We start from the raw sequence: 25,690 nt of genomic DNA, 5'->3' as shown, positions 1-25,690 counted from the left end.
CGAACGATGCACCTCCGTTCGCCGCGAGTTTAAACCGCTGATTTTATCTCAATCAGAAGCGACCGAAAGCGTGGGGACGTGTCATGGGCAACAAAAAATGTTTTCATTCTGGCACAGAAGACGTGAAATTATATCCTCTTTTGTAAATGTATACATTTATTTTCGTAAAGTTTGCGTTAATTTTCTTTGCATAAAATTGCTCCAATATTAAATTTACATTATCAGGGAAATATTGCATATCATCTAAACTATTCTAAACTGTGCATTCGCACGATTATTTTCACATCATTGTCCGTGACAAATGACGTAAATATTCGACGAGACTCGCATCTGCACAAGATTGTAAAGGAAAAAAAAGATCATTTGATACGAGAATTGCAGCGTGAACTTTCGCATTTATGGCGCAAAATTACTTACTCGCTACAATTTCCCGGCGTATCATTCTTCGCTGCATTTGTACGCGGTAGCGCGACTATAATTATCAAGGACGATCGCCTCTCGATTCATTCGATGGTCGTAAAAGCGAAAGATGGTTGTTCGTATGCGACGTAGGAAGAACGAGCTTATATTAGGAAGCGAATCGCCGACTGATGAATATAAAACGCGAATCATCTCATTCTCGATATAAAAATAAATTAAAAATTTTATTTAAAAATTACAAGCGAAATATATATATTTAATTGATTTTTCTCTTGTCTGCCAAATTACAGATTTAACAAATGTTATCTCGCGAAATGCAATTACGTCCTTAATTGAAGTATATACGAGAAATGTACTATAAAAAGATACGTATCTAAAAAATATATTAATCAAAATCTGATTAATTAAAGGAAGCAATTCTTAATTCGAGACCACAGTAATTAAATCACGACCGTGATTATTATATCATCGAAACAATTGAAACGATCAACGGGCGGAGATGAATAGCCGCTCTCGGGTTCGGAGCCGAGATGCGGTGGCACGTGAACAAACGAAGCCCTTAATTCCCGAGCACGCGGCAGACGTTCGATGATTCACGACAAGCCGGTTATAAGTTGCGCCCTGTCCGCTGCTTCTCGCCAACCCGAAACTATTTTCTCGCGGCGCTATTTTCTACCTATTCGAGGGCGAAAGTTTATAGGGTATATAAGAGTTTGCCCGTAGCAGGGTCACACACCGTAGAAGTCGTCCCTAGCGAGAAATTCCGCGAAGCCGTAGCTGATCTCGTTCGGCATCGTTTCTCCGACAGCGAGTTTATTATTGCGTTGCGGCTTCGCCGCGAAAATTGGAGCGAGCGAGACGCGGAGATGTTGGAAGAGAGGGTCGAAAGAGAGGGAAAGCGACGTGTCCACCGGTAAAAGGTTAGCTGACCGGCTTCTAAAGCCTAGCATCGGGCATATTATAGATATGCGGCCCGGTTGCGTTCGAGTTGCGTCGGCAGATAATTTATGCCGCGGCGATACCGCACCGCCTAGTTCGCCCTAAAAATTATTTATTTGATTGAACGCCGCGCCGCTTCGGGGAAGGCTATTCTTAGTTCGAGTCGAACGATCGTCCGCTCGCGGGAACGAGTTCTTCTCTCTTTCGAGATCCTCTCGTCCCCACAAAGGAAGGCGCAGGATTGTACGAACGGTGGCGCACAGGTGGCTAAGCCGGCTTCAAAAGAAATGTCGTGATGGACCAGCTGATATCCGATCCTTGATGTCGATCAATCAGCATCGCGTCGAATCGAACTCGCCACGTCAACGGTATGTCCAAGATATAGCCAAAGAATCGGCAGCGTTGATAATTAATAACTATGACGATGTTTTAATTGTGAAATTGTGGGATGAGTTTCAATACTGTTGAGAAAATGGAGGCTGTAACCGAGAGAATATATGTAGAAGTGGAAAAAGAATCACGAGAAAAACACATGTATTTAATATCTTTAAGGCCGCGTCAGTCACGCTCTGGTTACGTCATTGCACTCACGATTACAGTACAGAGATAATTGCGGCTACATAAGTAGTATCGAGCGAAAACAGATGTTTTCCATAGCGACGATAATACGCCACGTCCATCGAGAATAATTCATGCATTCCGCGAAAACAGAACAATTTTTATCTATTCAACCATGCAACGCCTTCTGTACGAACAGGATTTGAAGCCGATTAACTGTCTATAATTTATCTTTTGAATTACATTCCTTCGATATTTTTCCTTCCACATGATTGTCCACATTAATATAATGTTGGTGCATGTGGTATTTTACTCTTCCGTTTTGAAACGCTTAACGTTATACCTAATATAAAATTTGTTTCTACTATATTATCATGCTGCCTAAAATCTTTGCATATTTAGCAAAAATTAAAAAATTTAAATCTTTGAATCATAGATCACATATGTTTCACATACTGAGGCCATGCGGTCTCATTTTAATTATTAAAATGAGTTATATTTTGTTGTAAAAATATTAACGTTCAATTTTAATCAAATAAGCTTTAAAATATTAGCATATTTTTCATATCAAAATAAAATCATTTTTGTTTGACAAACGTACGATTCCCATAGATAATTTACGAACATCTGTCATAGTTTTCCGACCGATCATTAGTACAAAGTAACGACACGTTTCGAGTCCCGTAAAATCCCGAGAATCTCGTTATGCGTAACCGAATACACGGAAGTAGTACAATAGCGGATGTCTGGTCGGGGAAAAAAAAAGGGAACGTTTCATCCCTTAATCTGACGGCGCACATAAATTCGCGGGAACGAGTCAGTTTTCGTCGATACAAATCCGGGACCGCGCCTAAAAGGGTTTTTGCCAGATGTTCGATCAGGATGACACAATTCATCTCGGCGAACCATCAAGAAAGAAGTTACCAGGGTTCAATAAGCATCGAAAAGATGCTCGAAAATATTATAGATTTCAATGACAATGTTTACTACGATTTTATAAAGACAACGCTAAAAGAAAAATTAGATGAAAGACTACATTCAGAATATAGCATGTCGTTTTTACGAGTTTTTTCTTGTAAATTTTCTTTATTTGCAAAAAAAAAAGATAGGGGTGTGTTATAACGCTTTTAAAGGGTAGCTTACGGTTGGTCGACGTTGAATGTCGCAGGAGGTGACAAATGTCTCTGGTTATTATCTTTTTGTAGAAAATGGACACAGATTACGGGATTAGAACTTTAAAGACATAGACTGCGAGATGTCGAACTCAAAGTCTTCTCGCGGTTCTCCGATGCGCGTGTGATGACCCCGGTGCACCGACAGTGCGGAGGTAACACGCGCGCGGCGCGACCGAGTGCCCTTGAATTAAAATGGTAATAGAAATGTACGAGATTTGAATTGCGAATGTCATAGCGTGCGCGTTGCAGTCGAGCCCGGGATATGTATATGCTAAGCAGCGCCTTGTTTTGAATTTAGAACAGGCGCCATCTTGCCGCCGAGCGGTTTGCTCTTTGCCCCCTTCTAGCGAGTAATTCGTGCTGAAGATCGTCGCGACCAATGGGAATGCATTCAGGAAACCACGTACAGTACAGTAGTAACTTGTAGGAGGTAATATATGTGTCTATTTCAAAGGGCAATAATGCATTTTGTAGCAAGCGAACTTATTAACTTCAACTTTTTACCTCTTTTTTCTACAGCCTGGCCTTGTGTTGTCTGTACAATCCTTTTCAAAGTTATGGACAAAATATAGCCTATCTTTGTGTGATTTATATAACTTTCTTTGTCAAAATTTCTTTTAAAATAGTAATAATATATATTTATTGTGTACCACATAATTATCATAATAGAAATATAAAAAAATTTTTTTATTTATATTATCAACGTAGATGAATAAAAATTATATGTATATATCTTTATATTAATAAGTAATTTAAAAAAATTTGATTAAAACAAAATATTTCATATTTAAAAAAAAACTCTCTCTCTCTCTCTCTCTCTCTCTGAGAACTACACAATACTTATGAAACCATAAAAAAGTCAAACAATAGAAAAACTGTAGAGATATATTTTACTTTTCAATATTGTGTAATAGCAATTAAAAAATCTCGAACCAGCCTTTCTCTTTTGTATATCTTCTACAATTCTTCAAATTAAGGATAAAAGGGGCGCATTTTCAAGAATAAAAAAGATACAAGCGAATGAGAGAAAGGTGTAAAGAAAAAGAAAGATGATTCCGTCTTATTTCCGTGGGCACAAATCGCTAGCATCCCTGCTATTGTTATAGGATCTTTCTTCAGATCGTATTATCCGTTCACCTAAGTCAACAGTTCCTTTTAAGAGATGTTGGCATAGTATAGTCCTCTCTTTTTAGCTACCTTTTACCCATCGACACCTTGCTATCATCATTCGTGACCATCACAAACTTTTCAATGAACGCAGTATTCGCCGACGCAACAAAAAAGAGGAATTCAAAATTATTTTGACACTTATAACATAATGGTGGCGAAAACGAATAAAATGGTAGAAAGTGTATTAAAAGAGCATTATGTAGTTTAAATCTTCCAAAAATTGATGGAAATTAAATTTAAAAAAAATAATACCTACATAATAGTTTCAAATTTTTTTAAAAGTTAAAAAAAATAATTTTTACAATCAAACTGTAATAATTATTTATAATTTTATTGTGCTATAGGTGATGTTGATAAGTCATATAAAACTGAATAAGAAGAGTTCTTAGTTCTCCTCCATCTAAAAAAATTATTTTAAACATTTTTTTAAAAACACTTTAGGAATTTTTTAAATTATTAAATAGTGATTAATATTTGATTTCATTTTTCTCATTTTATTTTACTTCATATAATTTGTAAAATTAAAATCTTATTTACTATTAAAAATGAGAGAGATTATGTTTAATATTAATTTTATGTTTCATAAAGAAAAAATTGCACATTCTTGTCTAACACAAATCTATAAAATATTTATAAAAATTCATATAACAATCACGTAATTTTAAACTTTAAAAGTTTTTGGAACTACTATAATATAATTACATGTTGAATATAAAAAATCACGAGAGAATGATTCCAATTGTAAGCGATTATATAAGATGCTCATGCATGTGTAAAAGTGATCAAAAGTAAGGTCGATAAAACGATATTGCATTATCTTAGTGCAATTTTTATGATCGAATTATCATATTTATGCATATTCTTATTTACCAATAATTTACAGAACATTCGTACGTTGCACACAAATTCTTAAAAAAATTGCTGACTCTAAAGATCAGACGTACAGCATATTAACGAATCGAAACGACGCTTTCGAAAATTATTAAGGCTCTTATATATCCGTCTAATTATATGATCTTAATTCGTGCGCGCGTTATTTCAGCGCATATTACGATTGGATATCGAAAAGTATGTCGTAATCCGAGTGATGTCCGATTTTAATTATGCCTTACAATTTCAGCGGCATTACGTAAGAATAATAATATAAGACGTGGATCGATTTCGACTGGATCGTGCCATCGAGAGATTCTTGCCAGTAGAAAATTCCATCCGTTTATTCTCGCGGAAAGACGCAGCGGGTTTCGATAAGAATAATCCTCCTTCCGAGAAAAAGATTTCCGGATCATAGAAACGCGCGCGCATTTAATTGTTTTTCAGCACGCAATACCGACTCTGTGCAAATCACGGATAATCCACAAATGCGTATGATGAGACCGAGTGTATTGGCGATGCGCGAGTTCAAAACCACAGGGCGTCGCGCAAATATTTAATTGGCGTGTAACGCATGGATTATCTCGGAGCTTTATATAAGAATATCAAGCGTGCGGCGGTATTTCCGGTAATAGAAATCGCCGCGTATATAGATACGTAATTTTTCAATACTCTTATTCCGATTATACGACATTGCCGCACAATCGACATATCGCACCGGTTCATCGTCAGCCGATGAACCGCACACGGTCTGCAGAACCGTGTACGAGGAATGTCAATTACAGGTGCTTCCCCTTTTGACCCAGGCATGCCTCTCGCGTCGTTTCGCGAAAAATTTTAATACGCTCGCGTCTCGCGTGAGCATTTGGATCTTAAATCTCTGCCAAAGCTGCGCTGCGCTCGAGAGCAGAGGTCTAGCGGAAACGAATAAAGCCTGGTAATTATGAGATATGTATCTCGATGCAGTGTTAATTTCAAAAGTATCGATGCGCGGATATATATTATAAGCGTTTCTTAACAAACGGCTGTAACAAATATCGAAATAATAAAATGTGGAAATAGTTGTCGGAAGATTATTATTTCTGCATACGATTAATATACAAAGGAGAATCGTGATTGCATCAATTAATATTATATCGTAAGTTTTAGAGATTGCATTATTTTATTTTTTTATCTTTTATAAATTATATTTAATATTTTATTATGTATACATATATATTTTATTAGCTTTACTTTAAAAATTAATTTGAGATTAAATAATCATAAAATTATTTACGTAATGTTACTTATCATAATTATTTGCTTGTTAATTTATAAAACCAATCTTGAATTCAAAAAAAGATAATTTCATATATTTGTGCTACACGAGGTCTTTCATAAAATTTGTTACTTTGATTATTTCTGTGAGACTTGAAACTTTTTACAAAATAGATTTGACATTCTCACGCGTACTCTGAGCATCCTCCAATTATATTGTACAAATCAGAAGTATGAATTTAGCCAATTACGCATTTCTCTCTCCTCTCTTTCCGCGTCATGTGTTGCGTATCGTTCGTTTTCGACGTGAGGAATCGACTTCCGCATCGATGGAAACATAGTCATATCGATGCGCGGCCGCAGACACAACCGGTATCTCGTGTGTGGAGCGTTGTTCGCGATCAATAGATCGCTGTAGCGGCGAATCGGCGATCTGGCGGGATCTAGCAGCGGGAGATCGTGTAGCGATCGTTCGTTTCGCGATCGCGCACAATACGAATCGTACGTTCCGGGGTCGTCCCGGGGGCGACCGTCTATGTACACACCACGTTAGATCCGTGAGAAGTGCCCGGACGAGTGTGTACACCGGTCTTGCGTATAAAAGATGCTCAAGTGCGCAGGAAGAAGTTGCTATCGAAAATCGAGACCGCGTTCCGAGACCGGCCGTAATTTGTATTAATCGACGTGCCTTCTTTTCGCGAATTCAAAGACTGATATTTCGCAAGAAATACAATAATTATTTTTGGAGATAAATTTTTACCGAGCAATATGCAGGTATATGAGAGATTTCCAAATATATCTCTGACAGAAATTGAAGAATAATTATTAAATACGATTTTGTGAAAATTTAATTAAAAATAATTAATTCTCTCTCTCTCTGCGAGAGCAATTAAATTCAATTATCAATTGAAAGTCAAGATGTGTATTGGATATGTTGTGTTTTTAATTTACTTTCCAACTTGGCACTCCTCTTCAAAAATTGTACGCAATTATTTCGTAAAATGTTCACGTCAAATATAATCTAATTTTAAAACATAATACGGAGCCTTTATGTCCTCCGCATGATATGTTGTTTAAATATACACCACGTTCTTTAAATATTTGAGAACAAGCCGGGTATTCATATGTATGTGTCATTTACATGATTAGACTAGGCATGTCGCATGTACTTACGAGGCATATTCATGTTCGTCTTCGTCACCTCCCTCTCGAAGAAACACGCGGAGTATTCATCGCTCGCGAAAAACATGCGATGTAAAGTATCTCGCCGCGAACATTACATTACGCCAAGAATATCTGATGCCGCGCTTATATACAGGGTGTCTGATAACTCGCGTTTTACAAGCATCTTTTCGCATGATATCCCGATTAATTTAAGAGACATAATCTCTTAGTTCCTATACTTTATGACTTACTTTTTCGAGACATGAGACAAACTTTAGTTTTCTTCGCAAAAATCGAATCTCTATTGTAAACAATAATAAATCAAAAAATTCCAGATTATTTGGAATTTTATTTTCGTTAAATTAATCGTAATAACAAATGAAATTGCATTGTCGTAAGCTGCGTACATCGGCCACCTTGTATACCTGCATCCGCCACACTCATGTTGCGCCTGACGAGTACGAAATAATGTAAAGATCGGACGCGGCAGCTGCCGCCAGTCTGTGCCGTATCAAAGGATTTGCTGATTCAGACCCGTGGAACGAAAGGAAGTCTCGTTTCTTGACTAAGAATCGAAACATCGATCGATCATCGAGGGCGTAACGTCTTGAGCCGCATGTATCTGGCGCAGAAAGCAGTTTTCAAAGAGCGACAGTAAGAATTATACCGAAGATTTATTTCGTGCAGGCGATATATGTTGCGTGGGAGCAAGCATGGATATTTCCCATAACATATATCTCCTATAAACGCTCTCTCTAATGTGTGTACAAAAATATTTTACTTAGCTAACTCAATTGTTTGAGAAATCCGAGATTATCTCGTACTATATTTTCTGTCATAGTTTTTTTAACTGTGCACAAAATATCTTCTCTTACAAAGTAAAGAAAACAGATTGCCTTACAGCTTGCTCATATTTCGAATATGTCAAACGAAAATTTCGGTTGGATCTATTCCAAACAAAAATGATTAATACACAATAGAATTCGACGATTGCGGAGTTTTATTCATCAAAAACGATTTTCTACGATACGAAAAAAAAAAAGCGTAAGCGATTATCTGCACCAACCGATCGCGATGACTATCCGCAGTCTCGTTTTTCACGAAATCAGTTTTCCCTCGATCGCGAATGACAATTCGTTTCCTGGCTTCTGAATGCGCTTATTTCGCTCGATGCTATCCGTAGGGTGTCCCGTGTACCAAAGATGTTTCGCAACGCGATTTATCGGCTGTTTAGTTATTTCGGTCGCTTCCCGTCAGACCGAGTCGACGATATCGTGGTGTCGATCGCTATCTTAATTTTGTATTGTGATCAGCCAAACCGGCCCGGTGTTGTGCGGGTCTTAATACAAGATAGCATATATATATGTATACCTATACGCGATGTTTGTGGCCTCTGTACTCTTTGCACACATTTCAGATTACAAAGGAATCCTCTTGTAAAAAAGACATAATGCCAACGAATTTCGTCATTTACGAAACGTCGTATCGCATCATGTCGAGAATCGAGCAATCAACACGTCCCGGAGGTCGCGCGATCTAATCGATGCTTTTAGCATCGCGTATTTTACGTTTCACGTCATCGTCGCAGACGCGTGTGAGAGTATTCAGAATAGCGCTTCGTCAAGGCATCAGGAATTTAACGCAATCTAGATTAATGAATCATAGATTGTATAATAAAAAATAAATCTGTAAAAGTCAAAATTATTTTTATGGAAAACAATTGGCCTACTTGAATTGTTAAAGATATACATAAATAAGTAAATAACAGCACTACATAATAGATCTCGATACATTGATTTTATATATCTTAACCATATTAATATTTCACATTTTACTGATTACTGTTAATGACGCTATAAAATATCTTTATTATTCATGAAAAAAAAATGCGTACGGCGTTAATTAATTTATGAATACATTAACGATCAAGGTCAGTTTATATCGCGCCTCGCCACGAATCTTGCCGCTGCGCTCTTAAAGTCGCTCGTTAAATTCACAAAAATGGAAGGAGAGCACGGCAGACTTATAAAGTCGATAATTTACGCATTCGAGAATATCTCGGCTGAGAGATCCGCGGCTTTCGCCGGTCCGAAAATTCCCGAGATGACAAGGCAGGTAGATAGAGACGGGGATATATATATAGGCCGCGCCATGTCCACCGATTCAGATGCGTCACGATTAAGGCCGTAGGCGGATCTCGTGATCAGATTAATGACGTCATAAACCCAATAAAATATCACCGTGAATGCCAACAATGCGGGCGAATCCCTCGGGGAATCGGGAGCGAGGCGAAGTATAGATCGCCCTTCTCGCCGTTCTACTTTTATATGTATTTTTTTTTCGTTCTCGTCGTTGTCGGTGTCTATCTCTGCTCTCCGGCACCCCGTGCTATATGGTTTTTTTTTTTTTCGACTGATGGATGATGCAAATAACTTTGCCTCGTTCTAACGCAACCGTCGAACGTGGACTCTCACGAGCACTTTTCTCAGCAGGTAGCTGGTGCTTCGCCAGCATCTTTGAAGAGGGGAAAACAGGGAACGCGCGAGAGGGATAAAAAAAAGAGAAATATATATTTATACATATGCCCAGAAAATCCAGGGCACGTCTCTTTCTGTGCTTCTTTTTCTAAGCAAGAAAGAAACGAGGTGGATTATTTGCCATCTAGATAAATAAAAATAAAAATGTCCATTTCAATGCTTTGAGAGATGCGCATTAAAGTTCAATTTTATAATTTCGTTATAAAATAAAAAATATTTTTTATTTTATTTCCTAAAAAATGTTTTAGATTATAGTTATATAGAAAAATATCTAAACTGTTATCTACTTTTCAGCAACAAAAATATTGTATTTTCACATAAATATAACTTGGAAATATCATGAATATTTAAAGATAATAAAAAATAATATTATACCTACTATATACGAAAGTACTATGTATATAAATAATGCATCACTGGATTGCAGAGATAATGTAAACTTTTAAATTTGGAAAGCGAGAAAGGTGAGTGAGTCGCTTAAATCAGATAAAAATCTTTGAAAATATTAACATGGGATAGGGTCTGGAGAGAAACGAGCTGCAGCATATCACGATCTACGCAGGTGACTCGCATAAGACAGTCGACTATTAGATGAATCGATAGCGTATGGCAGCGCCTAGTAATGAGTGAAGAAATAGTCGCGCGTCAAGTAGTCCAAATAACGGCATGTCCGCGACGAGCAGTCTGTTTACCAGCCATTCCACGTAACAAGCCGTACGCATGGCCGGACGGAGCTGCGTTAAGCGACATTAAATAACGTTTTACGCAATCCCTCGGCAATATATACTTGCAAGAATTGTATAATGGAAAGGCATAGAGCAAGAGCTCCAAGCTTCGGTTGCGGAATCGTCGTATGATCTTTATCCCGGTGTGTATCGCTTATGCTACGTACGTTCGGATTCTTCGATCGGGTCGTGAACGCGCGATATTTAATCGCACGAGCGAACAAACGATGCGATCGGCCAGCGAGAGAGCGATTGCTCTGGACCAGCGATATATCGTAGAACGTCACTTGTGAGGCAAGAAAAAGGGGCAGATCGTCTCTAGCTTCTCCGTGAGGGTACAACGACAAATTCGTGTCCCGTGACACGAGGGGGCGGATCTGTCACATCTGCGAAGAGTAATCAGAACCTGCAGCCTTCGCTGTACATATCGGACTATGTAAGAGGCACGACTGCTATGACAAGCTGGGGTCGCGAGGGGTCGGATATCGATACCTTGAATCGACGGACGATGTCTCTCGTCGTGCTCATCAAGAAGCGACAGGATGGTCCGCAGGTTGCTGCGTCATTCGCACCGGGACACGGAATGCGTGTCTGCTGCTTCGTGCCTCGGCCTCGTCTCGTGTACTTTTGTTTCTACATCTCGCGCCGTATCGTATGAATATTCGTGTGTGCATTTGCATCAGGTCAAGTTCAAGATATTATTCTTAATAGAAAAGCATGTCGCATTTAGACATATGGAAATTAAGAAGATTAATCAATCATGTATGTAGGTATGATTTTGGGAAAAATTAATAGTAAAAGGAACACGAGAGTGAAAATTATATTAATTTTTTATTCTTCACTGCAATTGTATTATGTTAGAAATCAATATTTTAACAGTATTGCACAAGAATTTCGCTTTTGAAGTTATAATTCAATATATTGCTGTGCAGCGAGAAATTGCCTTTCTGTTTAAACTCTGTTAGGACGCAAATTTATTTTATCACTTTCGCAATATGTGCTGTAAAAAAAGAGCTGACATGTTTTATGGATATTAGAAGTGTTAAAAAAAGAGTAAAGACAGATTTAAGTTTTTTTACTGTGTCACCAGGACGAGATTGAAGAATAGAACATAATAAATTAGAAGAAAAAACATCTGTAACTGTCTTCGAAAGATTTAATGATATATAAATTTAACCTTTTTTTACCAACAAAAGCTAACATCGAGCGGGTAAATAAAAATAGTTGCAGTAAAGAGAATCATATAGATAAAATAACTATGTATAAATTGTAAGGTAATTGTTTAAAGGTTCTCCACTGGATTTTAAACAATTTGTTACGCACCCACAAACTTGATCATAACAAAATACACATAAATATCCGTTTTATAAACCCCGGAAATTAGACACAATGTAAAGGCTAAAGTGTAAAGGATTTAGTAGTTAACCTTGGTGATGCGATTGAAAATTTGTCGCTTTCTACATGAAATACTTTTATTTGAAATTCTGAATATCACGACTGTCGAGAAATAGGTATAGGTTTTTTACAATCAATTCATTTATGAATTATTCATTACGCCCATTTTTCTTAAAATTTTTATATATTAATATTAATAATAATCTTACCAAAAAATTCAGTTTAAAATTAAAACTAATATATAAAAAGAATGTATGAATAGAAATAAAATGAAAACGTTAAAGTAAAAGAAGAAAGATAGAGAAATAACATGATTATTGCATAATTTAAAAAATGTATCGGAGTTTATCAGAGCGCGATATAAATTTTTTCCAGTTGCAAAAAAGCAAAAGCATAATTAAAAAGTTGAATTTAATTTGCATATTTTATTATACGTTTTATCGCGTCGAATGATAAAGAAATCGCATGAAGAAACTGTCGTTTCAAATTGCATTGCACATAAATTAATGAATATAGATGATAGTGAAATACATCTGCATGAATGATGTACTTGCTTTTTTTCTCTCATATCTAATTCTAATCATACTGTATATCTTTAATTACGAGACCACACATATCGTTCCTGCCATCAATTATCAATTTTAACCGTTACACTAAATCGCCTGCTAGCTTATTGTCACAAGCTCTATTCAATGCATCTGTGGGTCACAATTACGTTTTACACTTTCCTTTTTTTATTTCTATTTTAACCTTGCAGATTTTTTAGTTTGTTTGCCATTTTTTTCGCTCCAACCAGTGCGTTTTCGAGGAAAAAGTGTTATAAAGCAATTGAAATAAATTTTGTTCTGTGGCGACACACATTTCTTTTACTAGCCATGATATTTTTGCCAAGAATGTTACCGACATTAAATTTGTCAGTAATGGTGCAGTATTATGCCCTTTATGCCCTACGTGACGTCCTTTCTATTGTAGTTTTAAAAAAATGTACGCCTACTTCTTGTTCCGTTAACTATCACTCTGCTAGAAGGAAACTAAAAACATTGTACAAAATCGGCCCAGAAAAAGGATTCCAGTAAATTTTCATTGTTTAGTTCAACAAACACCAGCATGGCATGTTTTAGGTCTCAGTTTTAAATTATTGTATACTAGCTCGTAGTTATATACATTCTTTGTAATTACGCAATGCTTTATACCGTAATAAAATTAGAATTTCATGTAAAATGCAAGTACAAATTCTTACAAATTTGTTAATTAAAAACAGTTTCACAAATATGTTTCTATTATTAAAACATCATATTTTATTTTTTTTGTGATTATTATGTATTCTAATTTTGTGTATCAATTTTATATATATATATATATATATATATATATATATATATATATATATTTGTCACTTGTGCCCTTTTACTATTTTTTAATCAAGAAAAATAATTGCATATAATACATACACATTTCTAATATACATAAAAAAATATCTTTCAATGCATACACACATCTTTATACATATTTTCATTTTTTTATCTATTTAACTACCAAAGATAATAAAATGGCTTATTGTTATCGAAGCAGACAATCATCATTAATACAGATGTATCTATATATCCACGCATGTGTGTGTGTGTGTGTAATAAATGGTCAGATACGAGAAACAGATTCGTTCGCTGACATCGTGTCGCATCGTATTGCAAGAGTAAATTCGCCCGAATCACGACGAAAGAAAGGTCCTCGGAAAGGGGCTAAAGTGGAGCGAGCGTTCTTCATGGTAGTTTTCGTGACGTATCGTTACGTGAAACCGGCATCATCGAAGCATAATGAGAGCCTAACGACGGGCATTCATGGTGCGCGCCCGTTTGCTCAAGTGATATGTAAAAATCACCCTCCCAGCACAGCTGAGATATAAGAGGCCTCTGGCTGAGGATGACTAGCTCGTCCAATTGGCTCCAAGGGTGAGGCAAAGAGGATAAGGAAGAAATATATTAAAAGGGAAAGGGAGAACGAACATTTCTTTCTCCGTTCTCCACTCCAATTCCTTTCCTCGAGAGCCGAGAGGATCTACGTCGAGCTAATTCGACCAACAAAACGAACGCTTACGCCCGTTTTACATAAGTGCCAAGTCACGGCGGTTCTATTTTTTTTCTTTCTCGCTCTCGTTTTATCGTCTTTCTCGCTTGTTAGAAAAAAGGGAATCGTCAATCAAAGATTAAAGCGCCTTTCTGTCAAAAACAGCTGATAGCTGTCATTTTTTCATCATTCTATAAAACAAATTATTTTCAGAAAAACAATAGAAAAAAAACGAAACGCAAAAATAATGAATACAAAAATTAGTTTTCCTCGACGACAATAAACCATGAAAATTAAACGCTTCCGGTCGTCTACCACTGAAGATACGCGAGTGCGTGTATCATCATCGAAAGTCAATATAATAACTTGGAAGAGCCTCTATCGGTTTCGCTCTCGCATCTACTGGCAGCAACCCCGTCCAAAAGCAATATAAGCGCGACCGGACGGATCGCATGCAGAAACAGGAGTATGCAGAAGAACCGAAGCGCGCAGAGAGTGGATGGATCCCCCTGTCCCGTCTCGCTTTACCGTTGGCAATCGCTCATTCGGGATCACGGTATATCACGCTTCATATAGAAAGCCTCGGAGCCGATAAATTATTGACCGGACAGCGCCATCCCAGGCCGCAGTCGGACTCGCAGAAGCGATCGACCATACCAATTCCGTTCGCGGCAATGATGAATCCAATCATAATTTAGTTACATCTTATTAGACTCCTACCGCGCCGACTCGCCGTGAGACCGCCAGGTATATAACCTTCTTAATCCACGAAATGCATCTCGCTGCTACCCCTTCGCCCGACTCTCTCTGCCTTGGCTACCTTCACTCCCTCAATAACGCACGAACGGCAGCAACGGCAGCAAGAGCGTATATCCTTCCTCGCTCATAGCTCCCAGAGAAAGAGAGGTTGGTATTCGTGACTACGGTCGCTTTTTGTCTCGTTCCCCAGTTAGGTTTGCTCATGAGTCCGCTCGATTTCATCGAGGAGTCGATTACCGTCGAAATTTGTACCGTGTCCCGGTGTCGTATATACGGGAGAACGGCCGACTAGCAACGGACCACCCGCTGTTTTGTCCACGGAAAATGTCAAGTCCCCGTGGACGATTTGCTTTGTATCCTCCCGGAGGGATCTAATTGGACGTGCGCCTCGATTGGAGTCGTTCGGAGCAACATTTATTAGGTCTCCGTCGTGGATGCGATCACGGTGATTTAGTTTACTCTAATCAGATGCCGATGCCCTTTCGACAGGACGGCATATATCAGAAGGCAGCGTTGTAACTTACATGTTGAAAGTGATTATTTTCGGAATTGATCGGTCACGTTTCAACGAATTGTAATCTCTGGCCATCTGTCATATATTAATTCTCGCGAATAAATGATTGGTCAAGTGAAAAATAAAACTAAGCCACGCTAATTTACATATTAATGTATTTGTGAAAGTGACCGAGATAAAACAAGCATTCGACAAACAAAATTCTTAAGAATGTTAAAAGAAATATGTGAAATCTGGGATAATTTTAATTGATCTCACACAAAGTGGAAAGATAATCGCTGTTATATGACATATAAGCTGTTTATTATAAATCACAGTATGACGCGCGGAGAGTTGCATCCAATTATGCAACACTTTCAGTTGCGTGTTATCGTGCGTTGCTAGAAAATTAAACAAAATATACGCGTTCGCCAACGGCGCATTCTGAAGCACCCGATGCGATCATAATTGCCGTGTAGGTCAGAGCCCGAGTCTATACTTTGTACCTGTCTTCTACCGACAACTCAGTTCCCTTCGAACGTATGCCCGACCCGACCCGACCTGTAACATTCTAATTTGCGAGATTTCGAAAACAGACTGCGGGATTGTGAAGACTGAACGAAGAAACACACTACTGGCAGGAGTGCTATACGGCCTTACGAAAAGTAGTCCCGCGTCTTTGAACGCGCGGCGGGCGCTAACATCCGTTTAATCCTCGTGTGCGCCTCGTCGCCGATCGGCTTTTCCGGTATCGCACACGCGGTGCAACAATCTTTCCGTCGAACTGCATGCGTTGGACGAGCAGCGCATGCGCCTGACTCATGAATTTTATGGGCCGCGACCCCACATTTCGCGGTTCTCACGCTGACTCGCTGGCGTAGGAATGCTAAAAAGCCGTTCCTCATTAAACGAACTGGAACGGAATTCCGAAACGGTACTGCGAATTCCGAACCCCAAACGAACATTAACTAGAGGCGAGTACCGATCGCGTGCTCGCCGCGCCGTGCCTTTCTTTTCTTCGCGTGTTTTTCGCGACAGGTATACGAAATACTAATATGTATATATATGTAAATTTCGACATCGAGTCGATCGGAATATTTCATTTTCCCCCTTCTCTCCTGTTCCTCCTTCAATCGATTCTTTCGAACTCGATTTTTCGTCGCAGCATTTCGAAACTCGAACCGATCCTGTGCAATTTGCGAATTCAACTTCTGCGTGAAGGAAAGGTGGCGTAAAGTTTGCATCGCAGGAAGCTTTTGAGAAACCGCCGGCCCGAACAATGACGACTAACAATTCTATACACAGGCACGTTTCGCTAATCAGCCGTGACTAACGATCTGAAGACTATCTTGGAACGGCGGGAAAAGTTTTGACGCGGTTCATCGGCTCGTCGAATGTTTCCCTCCAACCATGTGTATATTCCGCACGCAACATTATTATATACAAAAACATGATGTTAATATCTGTAGATTTATAGATAATAACCAATAATTTCATACACCAAACTCTTTTCATACGTGTAATCTAAGTTTAACGCAATATACTCGTATATACTCGAGAAACAATTATCTGAAATAATATGTTTGTTGTATGCATATTGAATTTTTTATTGAAATAAAATTGAATTTCAAATTGATTTAAAAGTTGTCCTCAAATTTATATCGTCGAAATGAAAATGTCTCGTATAATTTCCATCGATTTTCCCACTTACTAATCTCTCAAGCAAATTATTTCCTCTAATTAATTGCCTCTCGCATTGTAATTGTGCGTCAATGATATTGCACGTCTTATTTCGTAATATACACACGTATTTCTTTTTTTTTAATTTTAATATTTCATCCTTGAATAAGTGGGCCGGTCAATGATTGTTCGTTCGAGCGACGCGACTAGGAAGCGAGTACAAGCACTCCGAGCTGACATTCACGTAAACACGCCCCGACGGTTGTCCGATCTGGCCGCGAAAAAGAATCCGAATGGTCGGCGATTAAACGTTTCGTCGTAAGCCATTAAAGGCCTGCCGTGTCGGCGTAGATCTCAGCTGCGACGCGTGACGTTTCTTGCGTTCCGGCGTCCCGGTTATGCGCGCACGCAACTAATACGTATAAGTATACGCAGGTGCGTTAGGAAGAAGCGGACAGAATCGTAAACGGGCACGCGGCGACCGTTAAATCGCGTACGGGTAAAATCGTGCGGAGATGGATAGATAAACGTTTATTGGGGATGTCGCGACCTGGGCCTCTTAAGAGTATCATAATTGTCGAGATAATGTTGAGATAAGTACACCGCGCCGCCGGGTGCATCGTCAAGAAATGGTAGGAAAGCAGGAAGTCTTGCGTAATGTTCGGAGGAAACGCTTTTAACAGAATTTCTTTTTTTTTCCTTTTAAAAACTGCGTAAACTCTTGGAAGAAGAACGAGACGTTAATATGAAAGTAATCGTAAATCTTTTTAAGGCTTGTTCCTTTTGGAACACGGAAAACGTTAGCACAAGACGTCATGAAATTTGATTGCGAATAATGGCACACGTATAACACTGATATAGAACATTTACGAAATATATAATTTATTTATATAGAGTAATTCATTGACACTTGTGGAATTGCAATGATACTCTTCGATCTCCTGTTAAAAAAAATATCTGTTTTAAAAAAGATTTTTTGATATATGAAATAAATATTTTTCGCGTCAAATCGATATTAAGTATTAGTATATTGAAATGAATATGTATTCGAATTGAATAAATGTTGTTCAGTGATATAAGAGCGACTGGACGATTGACACGGCGCTATAATTTGGCGAGTGTTCATTAAATCATTCGCCAGTGCAGGATTCGCGCAGCGATTTGTGGTAATAATAAGTTGATCCGAATCCTCTTGGTACACGCTAGCACTGACTTAACAAGCAACACCTGTACTCTCGAGAGGCGACCGCGTTTTCAGTTAACTGCCGCGTCGTGCTCGCGACGTAAAGGCGAGGAGGAGCAAACCGCTCCAATTCCTCGACCCCTAACCCGGCCTTGCCGTTGATTTACGGTTTCAGCAATTCTTCGCCGATAGCGGCACGATAGAGGAGGAAGAATCCGCGGCTGGGTCTGCTCTACCTGCCGCTCGAGGCTTCGGGGAGGAACGATGTCGAAACGAACGAGAGCCGCTCCAGAATCGTGGTAGTCGTGCATCCGATAATGAGGCTCGCACGGCATTTTCGATCCCGTGCCGCAAATAATCCCTTTTCCACATGGGAGGCTCTCATTATCGTGTGGAGGCAGAAGAGATGAAAAGAACGGCAGAAAAGAAGAGAAAACGACGAGGAGGCAAAGAAATGGTGGATATGATGGGGAGAGAGAGAGAGAGTGAGAGTCTCTCGAGCGGGGGAGAGACGATCTCTCGACGTTTTATTTTTTTCAGAAGCTGATTGAGATTGAGATCATTTACCGGTCGACCTGCTCCGAGGCCGGAGACTAATCAGATCAATCAGAGGGAATGATCGCGAAATGAGTTCGGGATCATTATCCTCTCGAGATCGCGGAGAGACCGCTTCTTGATGACTCGGTCCACCATGACGGGTCCCCGTGACCGCAAATCGAATCGCGGAATCGATTTCAGGACGTGGTCCGCAGCAGACCATCGCGCGCGGATCCCTTAAATACATACATGCGATGTAATTCACTTAGATATCGGCGGCGGAATTCGATCGATAATATCAGCGTATCGAATTGTGTATATAACGCTATTCCACGAACTTAATGAAGAGATTTCTTCCGTGAGCACAAAACGACTATAGCTTTCTGGTTTAGTATAAGATTGCCCGAGCACTGGCGAACGAAATAGAACGTGATGTTGACGACTTTATAAGAGAGAGTTCTTCAAATATATATATATATGCGTATATAGCGGTTTAAAAATTTATCACGGAGCCACCAGGGCTTGGACCCAAAATATTATGGAACGGGGTTATGCTTTGGGATCATCCACGATTAGAAAAAAATAATTTGTCGAGAAACAAAGCTCGGAACAGTTCCGATTATAACATTATTCGAATATATAAACGTATATAGCGGTTTAAAAATTTATCACGGGGCTCCCAGGGCTTGGACCCAAAATATTATGGAACGGGGTTATGCCTTGGGATCATCCACGATTAGAAAAAAATAATTTGTCGAGAAACAAAGCCCGAAACAGTTCCGATTATAACATTATTCGAATATATATATTTAGATAATTATATAATTCGATACGTTATATTTTTCCATTGTCAATTATTATTAATCGTGAGATCGATGTTTGTGCGTCTTGTATCAGAATATCTTTTTGAAGAAGTAATTTCAAATAATCTTAAAAGAAACATTTCTCCTCTTAAGATTATTTGAAAATACTTTCTTAACAAAATATTCTGATATACGAAATAGTTTAACATACTGTAATTATAATTGTCAAATCAAATTTTTTAATCGTGCCAAATATAAATCGTAAAAAATATTTTATTAGTATTCTATACAACTGTAGGGGAACTGCGAGAAAAAGAAAAGATTAGATTGCGAACAGCGAAAAATATGTTCGTTCTCTGTGCATTTTAATTGAACGCCTCAAATCGCGCGGATGATGTAAACATGCGCTTATTATTAGCATGACATTAATTTTACTGCGCGTGCACATCGCTTGTGAACATTTGCGTTTACGCACGTGTAAACGGCCGGCAGCGTTAATGCTAGAAGAGAAAGTCCCCGACGCTGTTACGCAGTAATTATCTTTCCCTCACTTTTGACTTCGTTTGACTTTCCCGACCTCCCCACGTAAATTATTTCGCCGGCAGGAAATTGTAGAAACACATTGCTTCGCGTCATTGACTCTTTCTCGCTTTAAGGACAGTTGAAAATTTGACCTGAACATTTATTGTCGATAAATCTGGATGCACATTTGCCAGGACAAAAACTCTACTGGACATTTATTGAGACGTCGAGAAAGAAAGTTTTATCGATTTATATTTTTTGCAAAATTTATTTTTTTTTTTTCTAGATTTTTCCGAAATTTTCTTTTCCTTGTAAAATAGATACCAAATTGCAAACACGAGGCCGAGAAAGAGAAATGTCAAAGGGTTAAAAAAAAAATTGAAAAAGTAAAAATGACATCAAGGTTACCTGTTGTAACATAAAAATTGATTTGAGAAAGGAAGAAGCAGTAGTTCTAATCTCATATTATACTTTGACTGCCGAGAAGGAATCTGCTCGAGATTGTGCAACAATTTTATGTAATACCGCCTATTCGTTGAAAAGAGAGCGTGACCCAAGCCACGTGGCTCCGGATAATTGCGGGTTCTGCTTGGATTCGAAGCCTGGAATTTGTCTCTAATTTAAAACACACCAGGTCTAATTATTCGCTTCCTAATGTAAGGTTTTTTGACCGATATATCCTGTCGGACGTCCTGCTTTCCAGTGAACGCTCTTGCACAGTTATCTCATCACTTTGATTTTCAGTTTTTTGCTTTGTACCAGATACTGCTATTAGTGTTTGGGGAAAATTAAAGGTTCGTAAATTATATAAATAAAACAGATTGAGAATACGCTCCATAAACTAACGCATATTACAAAAAGAAAGACAGTGCTTGAGAAACATTTTATTAGATGTATCGTAAAATATATAAAATCAATCATATATAAGATTATATGAATATTTTTTATATGTATTTATTAATATTAATGTTACATAAATATTTTATAAAATCAAATATTTTTGTAAGATATGAAAAATAAGATAAAAATAGTTGCAAATCATTTTGCAAAATTATTTATAAATGCAGAGTTATATCTTAATCTTAAAGTACAATTAAATATTTGTTTTATCCCTAATCATGTATTTATTCATCTAAATGTAAAAGATATAAGTTATTAAATATTTGTAGCTAAATGATCTATTCCGTGGGAATAAGAATTCCAGACATGATCTTAAATTCTGACGAGCTGAAGAAAGTAATTTTCATCACGAAAGACCAGAGTACTATTCGTGCTCGCGGTAATGATTTACCTAACGTACCGGCTAATTGTTTCGGACCATGTGATGATTGATCGCGAGTGATGAGTTTCAGTGCTCGTATAGAGCGTTTCAAAATAAATGGATAGTATTACAAATCACAGTTTTTTCGATAGAAAATTACAATTTTTTATAGAATTTGCATACCAAATTTATATTGTTCATGACAAAGAATAATTTAAGTCATTAAAAAAAAACAAATCATTTAAATAAAAAAATATCATTTTGTTTGCAGGAGGAAGATTATATGTGTAGCAGTTCCACAGACACTACCTCAATTAATCTTTTTTACGTAAGTAAATTAATAATTTTTTACTTATTTAATGGAAATTTATTTAATAAAAATTGTCTTGAGAGAGAGAGAGAGTATGCTAGCTCTTGTATTAACGTTTGCATTAACAACGGATAATGTAAGACTTATATAAAGTCCGTTAAAAAATACGTTACGGCATGCAGCAGGACATTTCTGGATCATTACCTCAAAGTCGTTATAGTAACAAATGAGCGAATAATTAGATGGGATACGACAAAATGGTTCGTAAGTGCGCGTTCTTCATCGCAGGGCGAGATATGCTGAAGTGTTAGGAGGACGTGCGCGTGAAATTACATGATTCCGATAATAGGAGGGTAACACTGAAACCCCATCTAAGGGAGATTGTATCACAGAATATCTTTGTCTCTCTGTCTTATAAAAAATGATACCTTACATCTTACAAACGGAGGAGATACGCTTAGTTTGCTTAGTTATGTTATAATAAACTCTGATTACACTTTAAATGCGCTAAAAAAAAGGATACATCCTCTGTCTTCCAACCTGACATATTTTTATATATTAAATTTTATATAGATTCAGAGAAAATCTGCTTACAAATTTACACATTTAAACAATAATCTGATTATAATTAAAAATCAATCTTTTCACAAATATAATTCTAGTATAGACCTTAATTAGCTCTTATTGCCTTTTTATTTGTAGATTTAAATTTTCTAAAAAGCTGTTACAAATTATATTAAAAATCAATATCTCGGAGAAGTCTCCCCGGAATTATTCTTCCCCTACGGGGACACGTTCTTGATGCCGAAAGGACGAAGAATCACGGTCGAGGATTTTCAGACGGGCGTTGCTTTTGCTGGGAAAAGTCTTTCGGGATCGAAGCGCCGCCGAGAGTGCGGCAGTTGCCATGCCTGGCTCATTTTGATTGATCGGGCAATATAGCCTGCTCGCCCCCCCGCGGTTCGTGCATTACCCGGTGCGACGTGGAAAAATGGCCGGATTGAGATGCACTCATTAATAATCCCCGTGCGCTGTGTGTGCGCGAGCGCGAGCCGAGGATCGTTCGAGAGCTCGGCTTTCGCCTTCGCGTCTAAATGCCGTGACGTACCGCGAGCGCGAACGAACGTCCCGTGCGTGCGTGCCGTGTATAATTTCACACATATACATATAGATTGTTGGAGGATACCCTCTCGCTCCCTCTTGCCTACCTCCCGCGCCGAAGGCCGTTTTCTTATTAAGATGAGAAAATCTGTGGAAAAGAGCACGGACACTCCTCTTGAATTCTTCCTTACGATATAACGCGCAAAATCGAGATATTTAACAAAGAAATAATAGTGCGAACAACACGCAATTCATATATTTATGATTAGGAATAAAACCTAACTGACTAATCAATTAAATCGACGTATGTTAGATTGGCAAAAGAAATTGTAAGTATAGAGGGAAATGTGAGAAGGTGTACAATATATATCATCGTCAGAAGCCAGCTCTTTAGGAATGCCGAAACCCGATGCAAACGAGCTTAAGGAGGCTCTCAAACTCGCAATTCGCACGCATTTGCCGTGACGTGGGTAGACGCGAATCGCGTCTTAAATCCATAAGGGTAAACGCGGAATAAAGGCTTTTCTGGCACGGGTCCGCAGGATTAGAAACGCTACGAGGATTCCCGCGAAATTCAATATCCGTTTATCAAGAGGCACCAACTACCACTTTGCTCTCCCCAGATCCGGTGAATTGCTCCTGGTTTTCCCCTTGTCGCCGATCAGAACGTAAAGTAGGCAGGACACATACACAGGATATATACGCATATATAGTCTGCGCGCGAAACCACGGATAGTTTTACGACGGCCCTCTGCCTTTCCGTAATGCATTCGGCTAAGAAGCCCTCCTTCTTCCTCTTCGTTTGCGAGAGCGAGAGGGGGAGGAACGATCTTAATATCCTTTGATTTATCTCGGCTGGGTCACGGCTGGCGTTCTTTTCTCTACCTCGACTTCGCCATCGCCTCCGCCCGCATGGGCGGGCCAATAAGTTTTTAAATAACCATAACTCCTGGTTTTATGGTCGAAACGGCGCGCGATGGCCCTCGGCTATCACATTCCCTTTCTCCTTCTTTCTCCCTCCTCGCTTCTTCGTTTCGCGCAAAGTGTAGCGAAACAACTTGTTTGCTTTGTCCGCGGGCTGTCCGATCGGTTACGCGCGGATAATCGGCGAACGATCCGATGGGGCTGTTTTGCGAGCAGAGATTCTCGCCGTGCGATTTCTCGTGCACGGCCTTCCCCATCCTCTCGTCGACTGCAAACCGGGTGCATAAATAGCGACGCGATGTATAGAATATCCTCTCTTAAAATAAATCAGTGAAAAAACCACTGATTGAATCAATAAAATAGTACATCACTGACAATCAGTCACTATTTCCTGATTTTCAGTGAAACTATCCCCACCATGTTTCTTTGTTTTATATTTTACTGATTTTAGTCAGTGGAAGTAAGATTTCACTGCAAAATCTGTAGACCGCGAGCCAATAAGAGCTCAGTTCAAAACGCGTGATGTCGTGCAAGTTTCCACACGCTTTTCACTGCTAGAGTGAACAACATCGGGCTGATCGGGCATACCTACGTATTATTACGTAGTATTTAAGATCAATAATACTTTTATGCGTTTTTCCATTACTATAATAGTAAATTTTCGTTATTGTGACTCTGCTGTTCTTAGTGATAGTGATTCACGTAATACGTCGTAATCGCTGGTATTCTCGCTGCCATCAGCAGTTTTGTACTGATTTGCAGTGCTAGGGTTTTAACTATGATCAGTGAATAGTCACTGTTGTTCAGTTATTATACACTGATTCACTTTAAGAGAGTCCGATTGCTCGAATATAATCAGAAATTCATCATTATAATTATTCGTCGTCAAATAATGGACTATGAATCTATACCTCGTGGTTATTTCGCGGAAATTAGAGAAACTCTAAGTGTTTCTCGAAATATAATTAAGATAACGGAATTTTTGACGCGGGAATGAATGATTATCGAACTGAAAGAATTTGATCACGAGTAAAAAGTCACGTCTGTGGATCAGAAGTCGTGTAAGACGTTGCGGAATGGAAGCTAGAACAGCGAGGTTGTTCGTTTATCTCATTCGGTAGACGTATCGGTCTGACGTGCGGTTCGAATGAAGCACCATGTACCCGGAGACGTTCCTACCATGACATCGTTCTAGTCGCTGTTTGATGATGAACGATGGTCGTTTGTCGTACGATCACTCGAGAGCACAAGTTACGAGGATATCGAGGCTCCTATCATTTCATTCCTTATTCTTTCCGCCGAAGAAATATCGAATCGTCCCCTGGCGATTCATAAGTAACGTCGCGAACGAGCAATCTGTTAATCTGTCCAAAACGAGATATCGCTTATTAATCCCAACAGTCCGATCGAATAAATAAACTCGGCATTCTTGAGCAGTAAATATTTGTCTAATAAAATTCGCGGCGCAACTGTGTGATTACGTAAATGAAGAGACATGTGTATAATATATGTATATATCTCATTCATACATCAGGGAACTTTTATTTCGAATAATAAAAAGTTGTGTGATTTGTACCAGCATTAGCGTTTGACTTATTATTCTTGACAGGATCAAGATGAGTCTTTTCAAGAGCGAATGGATGGTCGCACGAAAGAAGCTATTGCATGACGATCGAGAGCGAACACGAACAATCGTCTCTCGTTTTTTCGGGACGCGATGTGTGAATGCGTAACGGAGATAAACACACGCACGGATGTGGCACCCAATGAGTTTAAATCATGCCGACGAGACGCTTCGCAGGACTAAATAATAAGTAGAAGAGAAACGCGAGGAGGTAGATTG

At 38.6% G+C, this 25,690-nt stretch overlaps 1 protein-coding gene and 1 long non-coding RNA gene across 2 annotated transcripts in view; one reads left to right on the top strand and one right to left on the bottom strand.

Annotated features, from left to right (window-relative positions):
• Nucleotides 1-25,690, bottom strand: part of LOC114943591 (uncharacterized) — a 424,129-nt gene that overhangs the window by 174,557 nt on the left and 223,882 nt on the right. The gene's annotated exons all lie outside the window — the stretch shown is intronic.
• LOC114943590 (uncharacterized) overlaps nt 1-25,690 on the top strand; it is a 244,849-nt gene that overhangs the window by 173,467 nt on the left and 45,692 nt on the right. Inside the window, exon 3 of the mRNA XM_085482409.1 lies at nt 21,784-21,840. Within this exon, the coding sequence (XP_085338535.1) occupies nt 21,784-21,840 (57 nt within the window). The remainder of the gene's footprint in view (nt 1-21,783; nt 21,841-25,690) is intronic.

This window comes from Nylanderia fulva, unplaced genomic scaffold, assembly GCF_048542155.1.
Source record: "Nylanderia fulva isolate GAGA-0341 unplaced genomic scaffold, ASM4854215v1 Scaffold10, whole genome shotgun sequence".
NCBI classification, from domain to species: Eukaryota; Metazoa; Arthropoda; class Insecta; order Hymenoptera; family Formicidae; genus Nylanderia; species Nylanderia fulva.
This window is presented reverse-complemented; position numbering and strand designations above follow the sequence as displayed.